Source organism: Molossus molossus, unplaced genomic scaffold, assembly GCF_014108415.1.
Source record: "Molossus molossus isolate mMolMol1 unplaced genomic scaffold, mMolMol1.p scaffold_m16_p_3, whole genome shotgun sequence".
NCBI lineage: Eukaryota > Metazoa > Chordata > Mammalia > Chiroptera > Molossidae > Molossus > Molossus molossus.
The window spans coordinates 95,400,884-95,423,309 of record NW_023425366.1 but is presented as its reverse complement, the minus strand read 5'-3'; the positions used below and the strand labels follow the sequence as shown (position 1 = coordinate 95,423,309).

The 22,426-nt window shown below is 40.5% G+C and overlaps 1 protein-coding gene across 5 annotated transcripts; it reads right to left on the bottom strand.

Moving 5' to 3' along the window:
- Window positions 1-2,775: 2,775 nt before the first annotated feature.
- ZNF655 (zinc finger protein 655) lies at window positions 2,776-21,243 on the bottom strand. 5 transcript variants are annotated; one of them, XR_004961611.1, is made up of 5 exons: window positions 21,142-21,243; window positions 20,086-20,248; window positions 10,690-10,794; window positions 5,109-9,962; window positions 2,776-2,898 (listed from the first exon to the last, which is right to left on the bottom strand). XR_004961611.1 is itself a non-coding variant. In XM_036278707.1 (5 exons), the coding sequence occupies exons 2-5, from the start codon at window positions 20,219-20,221 to the stop codon at window positions 17,190-17,192; spliced, it is 546 nt and encodes a 181-aa protein (XP_036134600.1). In that variant the 5' UTR covers window positions 20,222-20,248; window positions 21,142-21,243; the 3' UTR covers window positions 16,550-17,189. The 5 variants fall into 5 exon arrangements, 4 of the variants coding, with proteins under 4 accessions (XP_036134598.1, XP_036134599.1, XP_036134600.1 ...); XM_036278707.1 differs by lacking the exons at window positions 2,776-2,898; window positions 5,109-9,962; window positions 10,690-10,794 and adding exons at window positions 16,550-17,386; window positions 18,389-18,515; window positions 18,909-18,994; XM_036278705.1 differs by lacking the exon at window positions 2,776-2,898 and having other exon boundaries at window positions 4,300-9,962.
- Between the last annotated feature and the right edge of the window lie 1,183 nt (window positions 21,244-22,426).

Genomic DNA, 22,426 nt, shown 5'->3' with positions numbered 1-22,426 from the left:
AACAGAATCAGGTCTTTCTGAAGAAAAATTGATAGGATTTAGCGACTGCATATAAAGGGAAGGAGAATAGTGGAGGATGACTACAAGTTTTCCGGCTTAGGAAAACCAGTTACCAAAATTAACCAAGGTAGTCATTGAAAGTAAGATGGGGTATGGCAGAAAGGATGAGCTCAGAAGTGGCATAAGAACATCTAGTATTCAGGCATCAGCTGGAAGCAAGAGTAGCATATAGTGGTAACTAAAGTCATGGAAGAAGATAGGATCACCCACAGAAGTGAAAAAAGGAGAGGGCTGAGAACAGTCTAGGGGAAAATCAATGTTTAAGGAACAGGTGAAGAAATCAAGAGTGGGAAAGGCCCCTGAAAAAGCAAGAGGCAGACCAGCAGAAAATGGTGCTTTCAAAATCAAAAAACAAGGAAGAGTGATCATAAAAAAAAAAAAAAAAAAAAAAAGGGGGGTCAAAAAATTAGGGCTTAAAAAATGTGTCCAATAGGTTCATTAGTTAAGCCATGGGAACTTGGATATAACCAGTTTTGATGGAGCAGAAATAGTGCCCTGTGTTGAGAAGTGAATGCCAATCACAAAGATACTAGCAACTGGTGAAGATTTTTTTGTAAGGTTTAACAGTGAAGGGAACAAAGGCAATTGTAGCCAACTTCCCTCTACTGCTCAACAAACCACCAAGCCTGGCAAGTTTCCATGTAAACGTCTCTTGCATCTGATTATTTCCTTCTTCACAGCCCTGGTCTGTTTCAGAAGCTTCATGAAAGAAACTGTCCTGCACTGAGTCTTCATTCACAGGATTTTGAGATGTGTGGAGTTTGGATAGGCAGAGAATGTAGGAAACAGCAATGCAAGTGAGTAAAAGGACACAAATGCACAACAGTAGGTAGCACAAAGTGTCTTCTGCGTTACCTTTTGCAGACATACCACTGTTTTTGAGATTTTTCTTTTTTTATTATTAGTTTTTAAAATGGTTTTAGAGAGAGAGAAAGGAAGAGAGAGATAGAAACATCAATGAGAGAGAACATCAAGTGGCTGCATCCTGCACACACTCCATTGTGGATTGAGACCACAACCTGGGCATGTGCCCTAACCCAGAATCGAATTGACAACCTCTTGGTCAACACTCAATCACTGAACCACACTAGGCAGGCCAGACACAGCACTCTTGCTGGGTTTGTCTTGGGGAATACTGAGGTAAGACTTTTAAGTTGAGTTGAGGCCACTGTAGAGGATTCAGTGCTAGCTTATGAAGTATGGACTCAAAATATGAATAAATTAGTATTTTAGAAAGGTGAATATGAGCACTTGGCCTCTTATAAAGACTAACAGCAAGGAAACTGTGGTAAGGGCCTATTCTATCCTCTCTCATCTAAAACCTGACTCCTTTCTTACTCTAAATTCTTCCAGTGCCAAACTCATGACTTTCTAAGGCAGCGGATCTCAACCTGTGGGTCGCGACCCCTTTGGGGGGTCGAACGACCCTTTCACAGGGGTCGCCTAAGACATAACAGTAGCAAAATTACAGTTATGAAGTCACAACAAAAATAATTTTATGGTTGGGGGTCACCACAACACGAGGAACTGTATTAAAGGGTCGTGGCATTAGGAGGATTGAGAACCATTGTAAGACTTCCTGGGCTCACATCCAGTTCACAGGGATCCATACTGTTTATTGTCCAATAGCCTCTCATAATTAACTATTCCAACTCCTCTAGGCTTGTGGGTGGGTAGGGGTTAGGTTTTCTTTCAACTTAGTCTCAATGCCTCATAAATAATAATTAAACACTCGTTGAATGAAATATTAGCCTAAAAACACCCTTAGGTGGCTATGTGTGTGAAAGAAAACCTCCCCAAACATAAGCCATCTCAAAGTTCATGATGTGCATAATATCCAAGCCTTTATTCTCCAATTAAATAATCAAGTCCACTTTTTTAAGAACATTTTATTTTATTTTTTATCCTCACCCGAGGACACCTTTCCATTTTTTGTTCAGATAGAGAGAGAGGGAGAGAGAAAGAGAAACATCGATGTGAAAGGGACACATCGAGTGGTTGCCACCCGCATGACCCAACCAGGGCCAGGGACAAACTGCAACCGAGGTACATCCCTTAGCGGGAACCAAACCCAGGTCTCTGGAGCACAGGCCGACACTCCAACCGCTGAGCCAAACTGGCCAGGGCAAGTCCACTTTTTTAAATAGCCAGACATATATATCAGATAATTGTGAGATGGAAGATTGAAATTAAAATGTGAATATTTATGGATTAATCTCATTTTCCATTAGCAGGTGGCTGGCTTGTCTACTGTACTCCATAGGCAGGCACCCCCTTGCAGTTCATACCTTGAGTAGAAAATGTATCTTCCCTAATGGTGAAGGAGAGCTTGGGTAGAATGAGGGGAGGAGTCTACTTTTTTCATGGTACTTGGAGTATGGGACATATTTTGCTGGGTTCATTCACTTATTTATCCACACAACATTCACCTAGCTTCTCCAAAGACCAAGCAAGTTAGCAGGTGCTGAAATGATAGCTCCTCAAGACTTAGTGCTATGGTAGTGCTACCGCAGGTTTGCTGGACACAGTCAGAGAGGAAACATTAGTTACAGGCTTTATTTACATGCAGTAGAGCTTTGGGGGAGAGGGGTAATCAGTAGTCTTGCTCCAGGGCAATTCTAAGTGCAAGGCTAATCATGTTCATCTAATCATCTAATCAGGTCCCAGTTAGAAGGGAAAAGTCTAGACAAAGAAAGCCAGTTAGTTTACCTCCTCACCCTTGCTCTTTCCAGACTCCTGCGCAAGGGGTGGAAACAGGGACTTCGGGGACATCTGCTCAGGCAGCTTCTCCATGAGCTTGGCCCAATCCACAGTGCCACTCCAAGGCCAAGATCTTCTCTAAAAATTCGTCAGAACATGACACAAGGGACGAGCAGTCACTTCAGGAAATGGTGGAAGAAGAGCTCAAATATAGGGAAAATGGGAGGTAAAGCTTTCCCAGGAGAGACTCCCACCCCAAGAAAAGGTCTGAGAAACTTCATTCTCTCTCCAGGCCTGCTGAGTCCTGCTGAGAGAGAAGTCCACCAGCCAGCAGCACCAGCAGGTGGCCTGTGGCCCCAGGGGCTTTGCCTGGGCCAGGATCCAGCAGGTTCTGGTGGTGGCTCCACCTCAATTCTACCGTAGTCCCTTGATCCCCCCAGCCCAAGTGCCCTGCCGCAGTCCAGTCCAAGCACACAGTCCCTCCCTGGTCAAGGTCGCTGGTACCCTACACTCACTTGCCCAGCCCAATCTGTGAGCTCCTCAGTGTTGGCAACTTTGGCCTCCAGGGGTAGCCTGGAAACTCAGGTTCCTTGGCATGCACTTCCAGGTTCCATCTAGGCAGTTCGGAGGTTTATTCTCCATCGCAGGATCTCTAGGGGCCACTGGGGAGCTGGGTCCAGAAAAATGTGGAAATGAGATCTCCTTCCATGTTTGTCCTTCCCTCAGGAAGGATTGTAGGAGGATGAAACATATTTCTCTATTTGCCCTTTATAGCTAAGTGGGCCAAGGATCTAAATTGGTTGTTTCCTTCTTCCTCATGCCCTCTGACCCTGTGTGCACCCCGTTTGTCTCCTTTGCTTGAATCATGCCGTTTTACCACCCATCTCACCTCCTTCAAAATCACAGGTCAGGTTGACCCGCTGGTCCCAAATTAAGGTTAGCTAGGCCCTCAGTCCACCCTGTCCTCCTTTCCCTTTGTGGCTTCAACCCAGCCCCTGCCAGTTTTCCCCGGAGTGTATAAACAAGCAGGAGGAACATATTGGAACATATACCAATATGAGGGAGAAAAGCCTTAGAGAGGTCACGATCCAAAAACCCTACTATGCCTGCAGTACAGATTTGCCAGAGTCACATTTGATATGCTGAAGCAGGAAAACCGGTTAAGGAAATGAGTAATGGTAGGGGTAGATTCCTGCTAAATTCGAGATTAACAGCGACCACTTGTGGAGCATTTAAACTGACACTATCTCATTAATCCTCACAACAATCCCATAAATGTGGTACTTTTTACTATCTTACATGCCAGAAGTTGCAGTTAGTAAGCAACTAGCAGCAGCATTTGAACCCTGATCTATTCAAACCAGAGCCTGGTGTCTAACTGCATCCAGGAAGGACAATAAAGACTGCATGGAGATTTGTAGTATGAGCGACCGCAGAGAAGGGAAAAAAAGACAAGACACTTGTAATTATGCCCAAGTTGTAAATTTATAAACATGAATGAAATACAAGAGGTTAACCATTTTCTAAAAGTGGAGTGAATAGGATGCATCAGGAAAATAAAAAATTCCAGCATTATTTTCTTGTTGATTTGTACAGGGCACTATCTGATTTCTCACTGAAATCACTCTTAGTCTTGGATTAAACAATAGTTCTTTCATGCACTCATATTTTGAAAATATGAACTCATATGGTACAAATTTTGGAAGACACAGATGTCAGTCTGCTGACTCCAACAAGGAGTGCCTGTCAGTAGGCAGCCCAGGATGCCTGATGTTTTCTCTGGTCATGTTTATGTTCTCCAAACTCAGAACATCCCACCCTGGACAATACTAGTCCTGCACTGTTAAATGCTTGTTCATTAATTCTCTTTACATTGTATCTCTCTTCTACCTAAACATCTGTCTTCTATTTTTATTGGCTTTTATAGTAGTATTTATACTAATAACTTTCTGGTACCTACTATATGACCAGTACCTTTTACATTATTTCTTTAATTTTCATGCTGTTATTAACCACATTGTATAAACAAGAAAACTAGAGAAGCTAAGAAAAATTTCCAAAATCACACAGCTAGTAAACAGCAATATTCAAACATAGGTATGTCTAATTCCAAAGCTATCGCTTTGACAACTAATTTGTCTTTATTCAATGGATGGTTTCATTCGATGAGGTTAACTGTATCCTTTGACTAGCACTGAAAATCATAGCATCAGGCAACTGTATTACTGAATGAAGGGGTAGATAAGGTTACATTTGTAGTTGTGGGAATCCCATTATGCTTTACTGAGATGATACCCCAGGAGTCTCTTTTGAACTTCGTTCTTAAATTTCATCAATTACCCTCATACCTTGGGTGAGGCATTTCTCCAGAGAGCTCATTTATTACCATGAAAATGTCACACTCTCATCTGTAGGCCTTCTGACATGCTCTCTTGCCTGAAATGTTCTCCTTGCTCCTCTTCCAGCATACCCCATATCTCTCCAGTCTACTTCTATCTGGATACTCTTTTGCTCAAGCTAGAACATAGGAATCAAACTTGATCTTCCGAATACTGCTTTGCTCCACTGCTATAACATAACCAGAGGTGATAGTAAATCTTGGTAAAAATACCTGTCCATCAGCAAGTTCTAGTTAGCAGCAAAATTTAGAGCATGTTTGGGCACTGAAAAATGGAAATGTAAATCCAGTGACAGGAGTGGTGGCGACCTGGCAGGAGATAGGAATTCAGGAGCTTTGATCTGTGACCTCTTGTCAAAATTGTCTAAGCCTATTTCGGGGGAGGGGGGTCATCTCTGACTAACTCCCAAAAGATACTGGGATCTTTTCTTCTAATATTCCAGAGAGCTCTGGGAGCATTTAGGATCAGTTGCAAACTGATACTAGTGAATCACTGGAGTGTAACAAGAATGAGGGTGATCAAAGAAAACTTCTCTGGTTGGTATCTAATACCAACTTCATGATGGTGGAAAATTTTGTAGTCAAACACACCTAACTTTGAACTTGCTGTGGTGACCCTAATAAGTTCTTCAACTTCTCTATACCTTAGTTCCTCTGTAAAATGAAGCTAGTTCCCTTGCAGAGATGTGAGAATTAAGTCTGAATATGAACATACACACATGTACATGTAGGTGGGTGGACAGATAAAGATAAAATTAGGTGGCTCTCAACTATTATATTTCTTCTCTTCCCCCTCCAACATCAAGACTAAAAAGAATAAGAACACAAACTCATATTATATTGGACCAATTAAATATCAGCAAGCTTAAAGTGAACTCAAGGATATTTGGTTTCTAATTCATAAAATGTGTTTTATTTATTTAAACACACACTTATTCCTCAAGAGTTCTGTGAAAGAGCAGGTGTGTATCAATATGCAGGAGAATGATCTACTCTTGTTATGAAACAGGTTTCTAGAAGAAACTGAGTTGCAGCCAGAAAGGTGATTCCCAAATGTCCAAATGTTTATGGCTAAGGCCTTCAGATTTTATTTGAAACAAATTCTCAGAGTATCAAACACACCTTTATTCAAGTGGAAATACAAAAGCACATTCCTAAATCAAATGCATACATGTGATTTTATATATTCTGCTATTTAGGGATTACTTAATCATCTGTTTCATAATCACCATAGGTGACTATTGGTCTCTATACATAAAAGTATACACATTCATTGACAGAAAAAAACAAAACAAAAAACATGCATTTTCATTTGATTTTACATTTAGATCAATCCATTTAGATCCCTACCTTGCCCTGATTAGATCCTATGCTTGCTGATGGCTAAGAGGTACAATATACTGGTAGAACTATCCTAGCGGTTAGCCGTAAAATGCTTATAAAGTAAGTAACATTTTTATCTATTTGTTGAGGATCCCTCGTGGAATATTATAACATCTGAACTATGAAGACCTCAATTGCTGGAATGACAACTAGAATTTTAAATAACACTTGTCTTATTCACAAAATATTATGAAGCTTAAGATGGAAAAATATAATAAAATGCTTTGACATCATGTAAAGAATCATAAGCTGTTGCTAGGTGTTATGATGGTGACCCTGAACTCTGGAGCCAACATCTGTGATCATTTTATCAATCAAGAAAATCATGTTCTTTTATATGGCCTGTAGACGCTAATAAAATATAAAAAATGTGATAATGAATAAATAACTATACACAACACCCCCACACTTCAAATACTGTCCTAGATTGTTGAGGGGAGATTGGGGGTGGCAATGGAAATAGATAAAGAAGCAATCTTAATTATTAAAATTTTACCAGGAACAGAATTTCCAACTCTCTTGAAATACTCTTTAGAGATATTACATAAGAAAGGCAATATCTTTATTGGAAGGCTGAGCCCTCTGCCTTATGAAGCTCTCTCATCTTTTAGTATATGTTCTTTATGTTTTGCCCTATCAAAAGCAGACCTGAGCATTTTGCTGGCCTTCAATGGAAGTATATAAAATAATTCTAAACTTAGACATGCAGAGTAGATGCCGAATGAATGTAGTTACACCACAAGGAGTCTTTTTGGCTCCCTGATGTCCTTATCATCTTTTTTAGTGGGCTATGGATGCAAACAAGGCAGCTAAGAACTTGGGCATCACTTGAAAATGTTTAGCTGCCCATCATAAACTCAGGGAAGGCAGAATCCTTCATACTCATAGGTGAACAGGACGTGGAAATCCAATTCTTTTAAAAGAAGATGCTTCATTTTGGGAAAGAAGACACCAGAACAGCAACATCAAGTAGAGATGGCATACCTGCTGGTGTAAAGCTTAAAACTAGGAAATCATCATTTGAAGGCGCTTAAGAGAATGGAGAAATCAACAGGAATCCAAGTGTTGTGGCTGGAAACAAACAGGAAATAGGGTCTCCAGAAAAGAGCAGGCCTAACAGTTTGTTTTGGAGAGAACTTGGGCTGAGAACAGGAGAAAAGGCTAAATGAGCTACTTTCAGATGCTGCTGTTTTAACATTGGTGTAATTACAATATCTTAGGGAAGCTGTGCATGTTACATACCAATTTCAGGAAAAATGTTTATAAGCCATATTAAAATAAAAATAGCTTCAACGAATTCCATAAATAAAGTATACATAGTTACTTACAACACCTATTATATTAAAGAATGCCATGAGAAAACAGTACTGCATTCACCATGTCACTCCTTAGGCTAGATTCTTCTGCAAGGGAAAAAGACTGGTACTATATATTAACGATTTCATATACAAATAATCAACAATTTTCTCTCCAATATTTCAATGTTGTGTAAAGCCTGAAATATGGCAGTAAATTTTTTCCATTTGAATTATATCAGATTCTGGTCTGGTGTAGATATTCTGATGATGAAAAAGACTTGAACTCCTATAGTCAATGGCTTCTCTTGGGTATGGATTCTTTGATGTTGAATGAGGATTGAAATATGACTGAATCTTCATACACACACACACATTTATTACATTCATAGGCTTTCTGCATGGAATGAATTTGATGCTGAACAAGGTAATTTCTTTGAAGAAGGCTTTTTCACATTCATTACAGTGATGGAATATTATTCCTGTGTGAATTCTCCAATGATGACTAAGGAATGAACATAACATGAAGCATTTACCACATTCAATATATTCGCAGGTTTTCTCATTGGTATGGGTTTACAGGCATTAAGAGTTTAGCACTAAAAACTTTCCTACATTCATCACATTCAGAGAGTTTCTCTCTGGTATGGATTCGCCAATGCTGAATAAAGGTTGAGCTATGACTGAAGGTTTTTACCACATTCAGTACACACAATTTCTCCCTGGAGTGAATTCTCAGATGTTGAATGAGGCCTGAACTTGACTAAATGTCTTCCCACCTTCATTACATTCATAAGGTTTCTCTTTGGTATGAATTATTTGATGCTGAACAAGTTGTGCTCTCTGAATGAGGTTCTTTTCCCATGCATCACAATCAAAGGCTTCTTCTCTGGTGAGGACTTCTTGTTGCAGAACATCTGAGCTATGATTAAAATTTTCCTCATAATCATTACACTCAGAGGATTTATCTTTTCTATGATTTTTGTGATGCTGAATAAGGCATGAGGTTTGACTGAAAGCTTTTCCACATTCATTACATTCATGTGGTTTCTCTCCTGTGTGAATTCTTTGATGCTGAATAAGATGGGAATTCAACCTGAAGTCTTTTCCACATTCATTACATGTATAGGGCTTTTCTCTGAGACGAATTCCTTGATGCTTAATAAAGGCCATCCCACATTCATTGTATTCATAGGCTTTCTCTTCACAGTGAACCTTCTGATGTTCAACTAGGTATGAGGTATGATAGAAGTCACTGCCACCTATAGTACACTTACAGGGCATCTCTCTGTGAATTCTCTGATGTTGAGTTAGATGTACACTACGACTGAAGACTCTTTCACAATTGCTACATTTATAAGATTTTGCTCTGGTGTGAATCCTTTTATGCTTCATTATGCTTGAGCTCTGACTAGAGGACTTATCAGATAATTCACAGGATTTATCAGACGCTTCACATTTATAGGGTTTTTCTCTACTATGTATTCTTTTATGTCGACTAAGACTTGAGCTCTGACTGAAAGATTTTTCACATTCTTTACATTTGTAGGGTTTTTCTCTAGTATGAATTCTCTGATGTCTAGAAAGGGCTGAGCTCTGATGGAAGATTTTCTCACATGCATCACATTTATAGGATTTCTCAGAGGTGGGAATGCTCTCACATTTACTAAGGTGGGAGAGATCCATTAAGCTTTCTTTATATTCACTACTCTGAAAATCCTGTGTTAGATTTACTTGTTCATGTTTCTCAGCAGCTGAATTCTGGTTGAGGCTAATGTCATACTTATCAATGTCTTCAATGTTCTGTATTCTAAGATCTCTCTGGTCTGTATCAAGGACAGATTCCAGACTGAAGCTTTTTTCAGGTTCATTACATTCATTGTTCTTCTCACTGGTGAAAGTTTTCTTGCTGATTGTTATTTGCCTAAACTCTTTCTCCAGGAATAGAAATTTCCTTAGGATTTCCTGAAGCCTTTCTAATCTGTCCTCAGGTTTATATACTTCTCTAGTCTCAGGAACTTGGGCGATATCCTTTTGGAGTCTTCCTACTCTCATTTTGTATGAATGAACTTCTGAAATTTTCTGCTTAGGAATCAACAGCTTGTTCTCTTCTCTGGCTTCTCCATCTGATTCAATATATAAATAGAAAATGCAAATGTAATCTGTACCCTATGCTTAGAAAAAGAAAACTCAGAGAAGAAAAACTAAATAACCTACTATCTATCAAGATAAGAGTTTATTTACTCTGAAACACACGCACAAAATCTCAACAGCAAATATAAGGGCATGAATAGAAACAGTGAGGTAGGATCTAAATGGTTCAGGGTGTGGTAGATACAGAAGGTACTTTCAGCAGAAGAAGATAACCAATTAAGGTATCTCAAAGGAGAAAATAGGGAAATAGTTCAAAAGAACTATAACTAAGCAACTTGAATAAGGACTAGTACAACTGCGGATGATAAGGGACAAAATAAATGCAAAGAGTGCATCAAAACTGAAGGGAAGCCCTGGCCAGTGTGGCTCAGTTGACTGGGCATTGTCCTGTGTACCAAAAGGCTGCCAATTCAATTCCTAGTTAGAGCACATGCCTGGGTTGCGGGCTCAATCTCAGATAGAGGGTGTGCAGGAGGCAGCCAATCAATGTTTCTTTCTCTCTCTCTCTCTTTCCCTTCCTCTCTCTCTCTCTAAAAATCAATTAAAAATTTTAAAAAAAAATAAAAAATGAAGGGAAAAGGAAATGAAGTTCTCCATTCTAGGATACAGACAGAGAGCTCTTCATTCTGATTGCCAAAGCAGCTACAACTTGGCTCAACAACTGGACTAGTTCCATCTGATTGATTCTACCTTACTCACCTGAGCAGTCATCTCTTAAGACTTCTCTATTCTTAGTTTCCAGATCAAAGACCTGTAGATCTTGTTCCAGCTGAGAGATCCCATCAGGCTTGGAAATTGGAAATCCTGCTCATAGAGAAGGAAATGGGATGTGGCAATTTATCCCCAGATACCATAACAGCCACTTTTTCTCTTAACTAATGGTTAATGGAGAGAGAAAGTAAATTCTTAGAAGACATTAGGAAGGCCTGGAGAGTGAAAGTGACAAAGGTTCTCTACAAGGAGCTCCTATTTGTGCTCTACAAAGAGGTATGTTGTTAAGGAGCAAGTTTATGACTTTTGAGACAACAGTATTCATTTAAACATTACTCAGACAAGGGAATTTGTGCATGGGATAACTTCACAGGAATTATCATCACTCCTCACCTGTTGTCTCTAGGTCAATCTTGTATTAGACCTGGTATACAGTATTAGACCTGGTCAAAATTGAGGTCATCAAAATATAACCTTGCTGGACTGGAGAAAAGTGAATATTCAAGCACCTGTTGTATGGTGAGATGAACTATAGCAACGGAATCAGTGAAGACTGAATATTTCTAGGATCAATTTCAAGAAACAATTCAATTCACATGAAGAAACAAATAATAATATGACACATCCTCATCCATTAGGAGCTTATACTCTTTTTTTATTCAACAAACATTTATGGGGTGCCCCCTATATGCAAAGTATATAGGGGATAAAAGGCCCAAGCAGATCAGGTCCATTCCTTCAAGAACCTTACACTCTTAACTGCAGAAACAGGTTTAAACAACTAACTATAATATAATATAGTGAGGAAAGTGCAATAAAAGTGCATCTTCACATAAAATGGTCTTTCTCTGGTTTGCATAATGGACTGCTAGGATCTAATCTGTTTTAAAGTGGAAGTAAAAGGCAGTCTTATTCTGAAGGGGCAGAACTATTATAGTAACAAAGGGGCATTTTTTACGTATGTTCAACCCAAAAAGCTTCCAGGAGCACACATACAAGGTCTAGCTCAAGCCTCTCATCTCCAAAAGTCTTTCTCTTCACTTACTGAGTATCTACAAAATTTATTACCTGTTTCTCTTATCCTGACATGTCACTATATAATAGAATTTATAGATTTTTAAATTGGTTTCAGGTATCACCATCCCTACCTGATTTATAAACTCTTTGATAGCAGGGATCATGTATCTTGTATCTTGTAATTCTTTTGATTCATTTAATTAAGAGCTACTCATTGAGTGCCAATTTTGTGTCTAAGTGACAACATATAACAAATAATCCATGTTTTTAAAAGGATGTTGGGCTTGTAAAATACGATAAACCAATAGCCACCCTCTTGGGATTCCATGTGAAAGCCTAAAAGCAGAGAGATAAGAACAGATATAAAAAAGACATTTATTTACTGTGTTTCTGAATTCCTTCTGGGCATTATTAGACTCCTTTTGGACACATATTTAGTTAAGGTCTTCCATGTCAAATGAAATAGTTTTGCAAGTTTAAAAAACATTATTGTGGCGCTGGCCGGTTTGGCTCAGCAGTTAGAGCATTGGCCTGTGGACCAGAGAGTCCTGGGTTCGGTTCGCGCTAAGGGCATGTATCTCGGTTGTGGTTTGTCCCTGGCCCCAGCTGGGGTGGTGTGGGTGGCAAGCCAGTCGATGTGTCTCTCTCACACCGATGTTTCTCTCTCTCTCTAGTCCTCCCTCTCTCCCTCTTTCTCTATCTGAAGACAAATGCAAAAAAAAAAAAATGTCCTTGGATGAGGATAAAAAAATAAATAAAAAATAAAAAAACATTATTGTGGCCCTGGCCAATTTTGCTCAGTGGTTAGAGCATCAGCCTGTGGACCGGGAAGTCCCAAGTTCAATTCCAGCCAAGGGCATGTACCTCGGTTGCAGTTCATCCCCAGTCCTGGTTGGGGTCATGCTGGTGGCAACCAATCAATGTGTCTCTCTCACTTCGATGTTTCTCTCTCTCTCTCTCTCTCTCTCTCTCTCTCTCTCTCTCTCTCTCTCTCCCCACTTCCCTCCTTCCCTCCCTCCAACTCTGTCTGAAGATAATGTAAAAATATCCTCAGGTGAGGATTAAAAAAATAATAATAAAAATTTTTTAAAATATTGTGGCATGAAGCAGCAACTAATCTGCTCAGAATCCTGATAACATAATTTGTAACTTAATTTTTAGATATTTATTAAGGTGTTTCTACATATTTGATAACTGAAACAAATTTTGGTTATTTACTCTGTATCCACACTTAAGTCACGTACAACAAAGATTGTCTTGATATAGAATGAGGGCTTTGATTTTAGACTTGTGTTTAAGATAATGTAGAAAGGTGTAAGAGAAAATGCTTAGCAGGCAGTTAGAAATACAAGACTGAAATTCAAAAGAGAACAGAGTTTGAGATATAGACTTAAAGTCACCTGTAACATCAAAATATTAAGCTATGGTTTACTAAGCAGATAATAGGTACAAAGAACCATGCCAAGAGCTGTACAAGCTTTCACTCACTTAATACTCACCAAACCTTTATGAAGTAGTCACTATTGTACCCATTTTAAAATAGGAAAACTAAGATTCAAAGAGGTTAATTAACTTGCCCAAGGTTATAAGTGACTAAACTAGGGCACAAACCCAGTCTTATTTCAGAACCTGGCTATTAAATAATCTACTAGTGAAAAAATAATAATTATGAATGAAATCCATTCCTTCTTCCAAAACAAAAGACCAATATATTGATAATGGAATAAATGATAAACACAATGAAAAAAACAGAGACATAGTGACTAGAAAGCCAGGATCCAACAGATTTAGAGTCACGGATATTTTAACCAAAAGGGATCTAAAAGATCATTAGTGTTAAAGAAATGTAACTCTCTTTATAATAAAAATCCAAATCCTAGACACAGTCAGAACAATATTCAATTTGAGGAAATTCTACTATAAAGAAATTTGAACACTCTCTGAAAATTTTAGTTTGTATTAAAAAATCTGGACTACAGCTCATATCACTTGCTGTACTTTCAAAACAAACATCTGAGTAACTGAGTAACTACTATGAGCCAGGTAATTACAAACATAATCTAATTTAATCCTTGACACAAACCAGAAATATAATTATTTTTCATGTTTTATAGATGAAGAAAATGAATGTCAGTTTACATATTTTCTCAATATATCACAGCTGGTAATTGGAACCCAAGTTTAATTCCACATTTTATATTCTTTCTAATCTACCACACTAAGGGTCACAGAAAGCATTAAGACAGGTTTTCTTGCCATTGGTCTAAATGCCTTTTCCTGCCCTGGCAGGGTAGCTCAGTTGGTTAGAGCAGTCCCAATACTTCAAGGCTGTGGGTTCGATCTCCGGTGAGGACACAAACAAGAATCGCCCTGGCCAGTTTTGCTCAGTGGTTAGGGCATCGGCCCGCAGACTAGAGAGTCCAGGTTCTGTTCCCGCTAAAGGCATGTACCTTGGTTGTGGTTTGTCCCAGGCTCTGGTTGGGGTCATGTGGGTGGCAACTACTCAATGTGAAAGAGACACATCAATGTTTCTCTCTCTTTCCCTCCTTCTCTCCCTCCAGCTCTATCTGAAGATAAACGCAAAAATGTCCTCAGGTGAGGATTAACAAAAAAAATCAACCAATAGCCTGGCTGGTGTGGCTCAGTGGTTGAGTTTCAGCCCATGCATCTAGAAGTTGTCAATTCAATTCCAGGTCAGGGCCCAGGTTGTGGGCCAAATACCCAGTGGGTGGCATGCAGAAGGTGGCCAATCAATGTTCTCTATCATCAATGTTTCTATCTCTCTCCCTCTGCCTTCCTCACTCTCTAAAATCAATAAAGAAAAAAAAAAAAAAGAATCAACCAATGCATGCATAAATAAGTGAAAAAAACAAATCAATGTTTCTTGCTCTCTCTCTCAAATCAATCAATAAATAAATAAGTAAATGCCTTTTCCTAAATTTAAGTCAAAACTCTTTGGTTTCCATTGATGTTTCTCTCTCTCTTCCCCCCTCTCCCTCCCACTCTATCTGAATATAAATGCAAAAATCTGTGCCTTCAAAATTATCATTTGCTTAAAATTTTTTCCTAGCTCAAGCTCTCATTTATTAAAATCTTTTTTATTTTTTAATTTAAACCTTGATCATTTTCTAATTAGATTTATTTTTACTTAATCTGGTTTTTAACAATAACATTTCAAATATACCTTAGTATTAAAAGATGAAGGGATTAAGAAAAAAAAAAAACTCATTATTTGGTTTCCTGTCTGTACCAGAGCTGTGCTAAGATTTAGCCATTTAGAAGCTTCATGCCCTTCTTCCTGTTCCTTAACAAATACACAAATAAAATCTCTTGCCCTACCTGGTTTGGCTCAGCGGTTAGAGCATCGGCCCGCAGACCAATGAGTTATGGGTTCGATTCCGGCCAAGGGCCCATGTCCCGGTTGCAGTTCGTCCCCGACCCCTGGAGACAACCAACCGTTGTGGCTCTATCACATCAATGTTTCTGTATCTCTCTCTCTCCCCCTCCCTCCGACTCTATCTGATGATAAATAGAAAAGTATTCTCTGGTGAGGAATAAAATAGATAAAATTTCTCCTTAACAATACTGTTCTTGTGTATATACTTATTATAATGGAATATATCCCTAGACAATTTTACTTCTTGAATGTATATCCTTTCTGCTCCCAAACTATACAGCTTTATGCCTGCCTGTCTATTCAATTTATCATAGCCATTTTTAATTATCATCAGAGTACAGAGCCATGAAAATATAAAAAACACCATATGTGGTTTGACTAATTGTTCTAAGGTACAAAATAGTGAAAAAAGAGCATGGGTTTCAAAGTCAGATTTGAGTCTCAAGCCTAGCTCTGACCCTGAGTGAAATCACTCAACTTCTCTGAACCTCAGTTTCCTCAGGTACAAAACAGAGTACTAGTTGCTCACAGGGTTATGTATGGTAAGGATTAAGTGAGACATATATAAGTACCTAGGAATATATTGGTTGCTCAGGAAATAGTTTAATAGCTGTGGCAGTAAAAGACATTGTATACAAAATCATTTTTGTCCTCAGAATATTAAACTTCAAAGTGTTAGGGGCTATGTGCCAAACATTCCTGATTTATCAACTCACTTATCATCAACTAGAATTTTGATAAACATGTTGCTAATGCTGTCACCTAATCAGGCACCTGCCACTCTGCCCCATTCTTTCTCAGTCTTAATCTTCAGTACTTAATTTTAAGCACTAAGTCACAGACAATTTCCCTTTAGGTATGACCCTCAAGACAGTAATTCAAACACTGTCAATAGAATATGTTTCTTTTTAGACTTGGTAATGAAAATTATGGCCTTTTACCTACTTTTTTACTCTTTTACTCAGCTGTCCATATTCTGTATATTGACTACAATGTAGTCAAAGCACTTAACCAAAGAACCCAAGTTGTGATGTCTGTGACAAATACAACTCAGAGTTACTATCATGAGAAAGATGTGAACTATAAAGTAGGGCTGCTAAGTCAGGGACTGAATTGTAAGAGTCCTTATATTATAAAACTAACACTAAGCTAACTAAGTGTATAACTTGAAAACTCATGTGGAGTTTGCTGAACCCACAAATATGAAAGGTCTTTCCAAGGACTTAAGAAATAATTACTAAGGAGATGCTCCTGATGGTCACAAAAGCAAACTGAGTAGGAGGATTTTTGTATGCATTTGTGCCCAGTATGTGTTAGTATGTATGCATGTACTGTGTGTGAGAAGAAATGGGATGAAATTCAGTTGAACAGCATGCTGTGCTATTAGGCTTATTAAGCTGCTAAGAAGTTTCTTTACTCCAAAAAGTAGACAGATTAACTGTTGGAAATTATATAATTATTAGATAAAATTTACAGTATCTTACAATTACATATCACTTTACAGTATACAAAGCTGTTAAATATACATTCAATTTGACACCCTGAAATAAAGAAATGGAACTCTTTTCCCCTCCCATTTCCCCTCCACCAAGGATAGAGCTAAGGAACACTTAATCAGGAAAAGTCATGTAAATGCATCAATCTGTTTAGCAACAAAGAGTAAAGGGAGCAAAGGCAGGACTTTGGAGGCGGCCACAGGGACTTAAAGGAAGAAGACTAGAATGTTAAATATGAGGAAAGCCCAGGAGTCACAGGAGTTAGGGATCAGAAGGGGCAGGTCCTGTTCACTACAGAAAAGGAGGGGCGCACAGCAAACATTCCACATTCTAAAATAACATTAAAAGATCATAACTGAAGAGCTGGAGTTGAACTTTGTGGTTTCTCAGAACACAAGTAGATGACTACCAACCATGGCTTCTGAATGAACTCAAAATTCAGGATACAAAATGCATCTGGTTGCAACCGAGGGCTACCTTGGCCCTTTTGAAATTTAACAAAGGTCATTTGAGGAGCTGCAATTTTACATAGTGGTGGCATCCTGGGAGCATCTATTCCATCAATCAAGTGTAATATCTTATAATCGTGGAAAAGGAGTTTCCGAGCGGGGACGAGCAATATCGATGGGAAGCCGATACTTGGGCCATCTCTTGGAGATTCCTGCTGAAAGGACTGCAAGTGTTTCTCCAGAGAAAGCACTTGTCTGGGTATGACTCAGGGCCGGGCAGGAATTCACACTATGAATCCGGGTGGTGGGAAGACGGAGAAGTATGCCTATAAAGATCAAAGAGCCAGGAATGGAAAACACGCTAAAACCTTCCCAGTGGGCAGGCTGCCTCCCCACAGACAAGAAGACCTCTTTAATCCTGAGTGCAATCAAGGAGACAAAGCAACAACCCTGGATGCCACCAGCATAAGGCAAAGCAAAAAGAGAGAGAGAGAAAAAAAGAGAGAAAGAAAAGAAAAACTGTGATTAAATTCATACATAAATAAATAAAACAAAAGCAGAGACAGGCAAAAAAAAAAAAAGAAAAAGAAAAAGGAGCAAATGCTCACATCAAGAGGGCTGCCAACAACCCTGTGATGCTCCTCCACAGCCCTGCAGGTTGCCTTATCTTGGCTGCCTACTGTACCATCCAAATGACAAAAGAGAGACTTGGTTTAAGTCTAAGACTTCTGCTCAGAATGAGGTTATTTAGGATTATCATCTGGATGACTCAATAAAATGTACTCACAGTGAGTCATGCCTTTAAATGAAGTCTCTCAAATTCTGCCTGTTTGGAGATGAATTTAGGGATCTTAAGAGGTGAGAGATTACTCAACAAGAAGGATTTAAGCCTATCTTTAAAAAAGCATTTCTTCTTCCAAAGAAAATGGAAAATTCAGATACAGGAAAGGAAGGTGTCTGATTGTGGGTTGAGAGGCCCTAGAGTCTCTCATTTAAAAAAAAAAAAAAAAAAAGGAAAGAAAGAAGAAAAGAAAAGAAAATATAGGGAAGATAAGAACTTAGGCAAAGCACAAGCAAGTTTCCCTTTTCTAACAGGGAACAGATACCCCATAAAAGCAGGAACCATTAACTCAGGATAAGGAACAGAATGTCTTGTTTTGAAACTCCCAAAGGAAAACCACTCCCAAAGGAGATGACCTTAAAAATAGAGGATTCAGAGGTTCTAAGACCTGGAATCTGAGCCAAACTCTACTTTCTCAGACACCTCACACCTACTCAATAAAGAAATCCCAACAGGTCAACTGAATAAATAAAAACACAGTCCTTACCCAGTGAGACCACGTTCCCATAATTCTCTAACATCACTTCTCTGTAGAGATCCCTCTGAACAGGGTCCAGGCATCCCCATTCCTCTCGAGTAAGGTGCACAGCCACATCCTCGAATGTCACAAACTCCTGAAATAACACAGCCTGGCTGCTCTTGGGAATGAGGCCACTACAGCATCACGGCCAGAGAATGAAGGAGATGATATAGAGTCTCCAGTGTGTATTAATGACGGGGAGGAGTGAGAACAGATTAGAATCTAGGGAATAAGTCCTATAACCCTTTAACATCTGATAAGCACCCATCACAACACTAGAAATAAAGAAGAAACAGTGTTTGCTGGTGGTGTTGGGAAAATGGGAAGGTGGTTTGTGTGAAGTCCAGGTCTCTGAAGAGGATCCATACTGAAACTGGGGTCTGCTACTGAAAAAAAATTCTAGGCAAGGTTTATGGATAGGGTGAGGGAAGGGCCACACTCAATCAGCAACAGTCCCTGAGGAAAAGCGGAAGGTTCCTCAGCTCACCTGGTACCTGGCTGTCAGGAGCGCAGCTGCCTGGTCTCCTGGGCTTCCCTCGTGGGGAAGAGCAGGCACCTGGGGAACAGGTGGAGCTAAGGGAGGAGAAAGGAGCCAAGAGTGAGAGCAGCCCTTCCCCAGGGCTCCCTTACAGAAGAGAGTCAGTAGGACCCTTCTTCACACCAACATTCTAGTAAAACCAATGAACACTTATCAGTTAGTAAGTGTGTCTACTCTGTTCCTTCTTGGCACTTGCATGCCCTGCTTACAAATGTTTAGACCCATGATACAAGGTTTTAAACACTATACCTGTTTTGCAGATGGGCAAAGCAAAGCATAAGAACTTGCAGTGACTTGTCCAGGGCCATGGTTACCTAGTAAGTAGAATTCTGACCCTTTCCTAGACTTTGTTCTATAAACATCACTAAGTCTTTCTCTTGTAAATGGGCACTATCTCTGCAACCAATGTGTAAGGCACCTAAGAATCTGTTTCATCACAATCCTTTCCATACTCCCACAATGCCCCACAGCACTCTACATACTTTTGCACTCAGTGTTGCTGACACACAAGTTATTTCACTGCAGTTGGCCACAAGTATTCTAAGATACGATTCTTACAAAACAAAGGGAGTACAAGACAGATCAACCTATCTATACATTAAAATGTTATTGTATAGTCAATATGTGACATATATACATTCATACAGGCATTGTGCTCAACAAAGGAATTAAATGGGTGCTTTCTTGAACAAAATTAAATTAGTCACAAATACTGCATTTGCAACAGAATGGCAGGTGGCAACGCACAAAAGGTCACCAAGGAAGGAAAGGGAGTAGGGATAGGCCCTAAACCTAAGAGGAAATAAAAGCCAGGCAAGGATTGTGAGATGCAGCAAAAACAACGTATCTTAGAAATTATTGTGGATGTGGTAACAGGGATGAAGCAAAGGTTGTATAAACAAAAGTCAGCTGGAGTGGAGTGAGTGACCACTTTGCCTATTAAGGAAAGATGGGCTGTCCTTAATAGAGGGGCCCAGCCCAGAACTGAACTGAGTCATGGTTGTCCCTCCCTTCCAGACCTCCCTCTAGAGACCATCTTATTGAAGTTCCTGGCCTCTGTCATACCAAACCCAGAAGCTCTTCTATACTCCCATTCTCCTGGATATAAGTGCTCTCTCTGCCTTACCCCCAGTGAGTCCCTGTTCCATGTCGGTGTCCTGCAGGAACTGAGGCTCTGGGGACAGACACTCAGACTGGGTCTCCAAAGACTGAAATGAAACCCTTGGTGATCCTGCTGCTTCCTGGACCGATATTTCCTCCATCCCTGTTCTGGAGGACAATGACCATCACTGTGGGGTGAGATTAGGAGAAATTATTGTAATGAGTTAAAATAGCCCATAATTTCATATTCTCAGGACTAAGCCAAGTATCTTATACACGGTAGATACTCAATAAAAATAGTTGACAATTATTAAACATCTAAACCAAACAACAAAATCTGTGGTATTTCAAAAATATATTTTTTAAAGTATAATTTACTATAGGAAAGATTTCTGTGGAAAGTTTAAAATATTTGAGATTTACAAATTCCTTTCAAGGCTCAAGTTTGTACCCAGAGAAATATGCTGGTTATGATTACTCGTTATTTTTTAACAGCAGGTCCCTTGGAATTACTTGGTAAACGCTCTGTCAGCCCACTTTCAATTACTACATACATGACAACAAAATTCCACCTCTGGGCTCCGACCCTTCGCCAACTCAGACTAGGTGGGCAGGCCCTTCCCCACAGTCTTGACAGTAACCCGGGGAAGAGCTGCGATGCAGATCTGACTGGTGTCCTTCAAACCCAAGGACGCGACGGGGTTCTGTCCCCCTGACGCGACAGGGTTGTCTCCCTTCCGCAACCCTCAGGAAAGGCCCTCGCGTCGGATCTTCCGAAGGCCTCTCCCAGCGCTGCCCTCCTCCCACTTCCCGGTTAGGTGAAAACAGGGTCCCAAAAGGGCGGACAAGCCCCAGACACCCCGCTCACACCACGGCACGGTCACTGGGTCCTGACAGCGGGGTCCTCAGTCCGCGGGGAACACCCGGACTGAGGAGAAACAGGCCCTCGCACCACCGGCCCCGCGCGCTCCTGAGGGCGGAAACCGCCGTAGGCGGGACCCGGCGCCTCCGCCTCCTCCTCGGGAGGCTAAAATAAGGGGCTGCCCCCACCGCGACCCCGGGATGGCTTCCGAGGGCTCACCCGAGCGCAGCGGCGGGCCAAGCTGCCGTCCTGTCGCAGACACCTTTGCTCGCGAGGCCACCCCGGCCTTTTCGGGGTCGCTCTACACCGCCTGGAGGGCGGTGCTTCTCGGTGGCACTTCCGGAGGCGGAGTCCGCCGCGGGGGGGTGCCGACGGCAGGTCCCCGGATGAGGGGGCCCTGGGTGAAGGCCACTGTTGAGGGGTAGGGACCTCTTTCCCTGCCAACCCCGCCGGCCGCCTGTGTAGCCAGTACACCAGTAACGACTGTGACAGCCCGGACTTGGGAAAGCGCCCGCGCTGGCCCTTCCTGCACTGCCAACCCTCCAGACTCCCTGGTGGTGAGGAGGAATGGCGGACTGATGGTCGCACCCCCTGAGTCAGCCCGTCGGGAACTAGCTCAAGGGTGCAGAATACACCGATTAAAGAGAGGATGGAGGCTCTTTGGTTATGGGAGGTACACCGAAAATCGAGGGTCGGAATCTACTAAGGGTCTTGGAAGAAGGAGGGGACATTGAGTAAATTGAGTGGAAGAGAGAAACAGAATGGGAGGGAGCCACGTTCCTGGGGGAAAGACTGGACTACGCAGAAACAAGAATAGGGAACGCACGGGGAACTTGGACAGGCAGGCAGGAGTGCTAGAACAGAAGCCCCTACGGCATTATGATCTCATAGGTTCCTAGAGAATGCGGTGTCTTGTGGAACTAGATCAGCTAGGGACTGGCAAGTCTCTTAAAGAATCAAGAAGGGACTTAAATATTACTCCTTTGTTTAAGCTCACAAATCAACTATTTAATGCTACTTGACATCAAATTAAAAAAAAAAAAAAAAAAAAGTGTGGCATTCTGTAGGGTGTTTTTCTTTTTTAACTGCGTCGGCTTCAGAGATTCTGATACACCTTCCCTTTATTTCCTCCTTGAGTATCAATGGCATCAATCCCTAACAAAGTGGTAAGAAACAATAGCTACTATCTGGCTTCTGAGCAAAATTTTCTTTCATTGGTTCCTCAGATGGGACAGGTGGAAATAATTAACCAACTCATAAATTTTGTGATCTTTAGTTTAAACTGTATAGCATTAAAGAAAATGTATCAGCAATTAACCACTTCCTTAATGTTTCCTTTATGCCCGCCATTGTACTATGCATGGATCAATACAGAAGTAGTAAAATATCACAAGAGAATTGTTATATGCTCTGTATATGGGTGTGTCTTCCTTGGCTGCTTTGCCTCCACCAGCACCATCATCTGAGAGCTTAGGGGATGCTTTATCCATTGGACATACCTTAA

Bases quoted from the DNA above. Each gene is read 5' to 3' on its own strand.
- ZNF655 (XM_036278705.1), bottom strand. From the start codon at position 20,221: ATGGAGGAAATATCGGTCCAGGAAGCAGCAGGATCACCAAGGGTTTCA. The intron at 10,795-20,085 runs GTAAGGCAGAGA...CTCTATGAGCAG, and splicing joins GGAACAGGGACTCACTGGGG to GATTTCCAATTTCCAAGCCT. The intron at 9,963-10,689 runs GTGAGTAAGGTA...ATATTGAATCAG, and splicing joins CTTAAGAGATGACTGCTCAG to ATGGAGAAGCCAGAGAAGAG.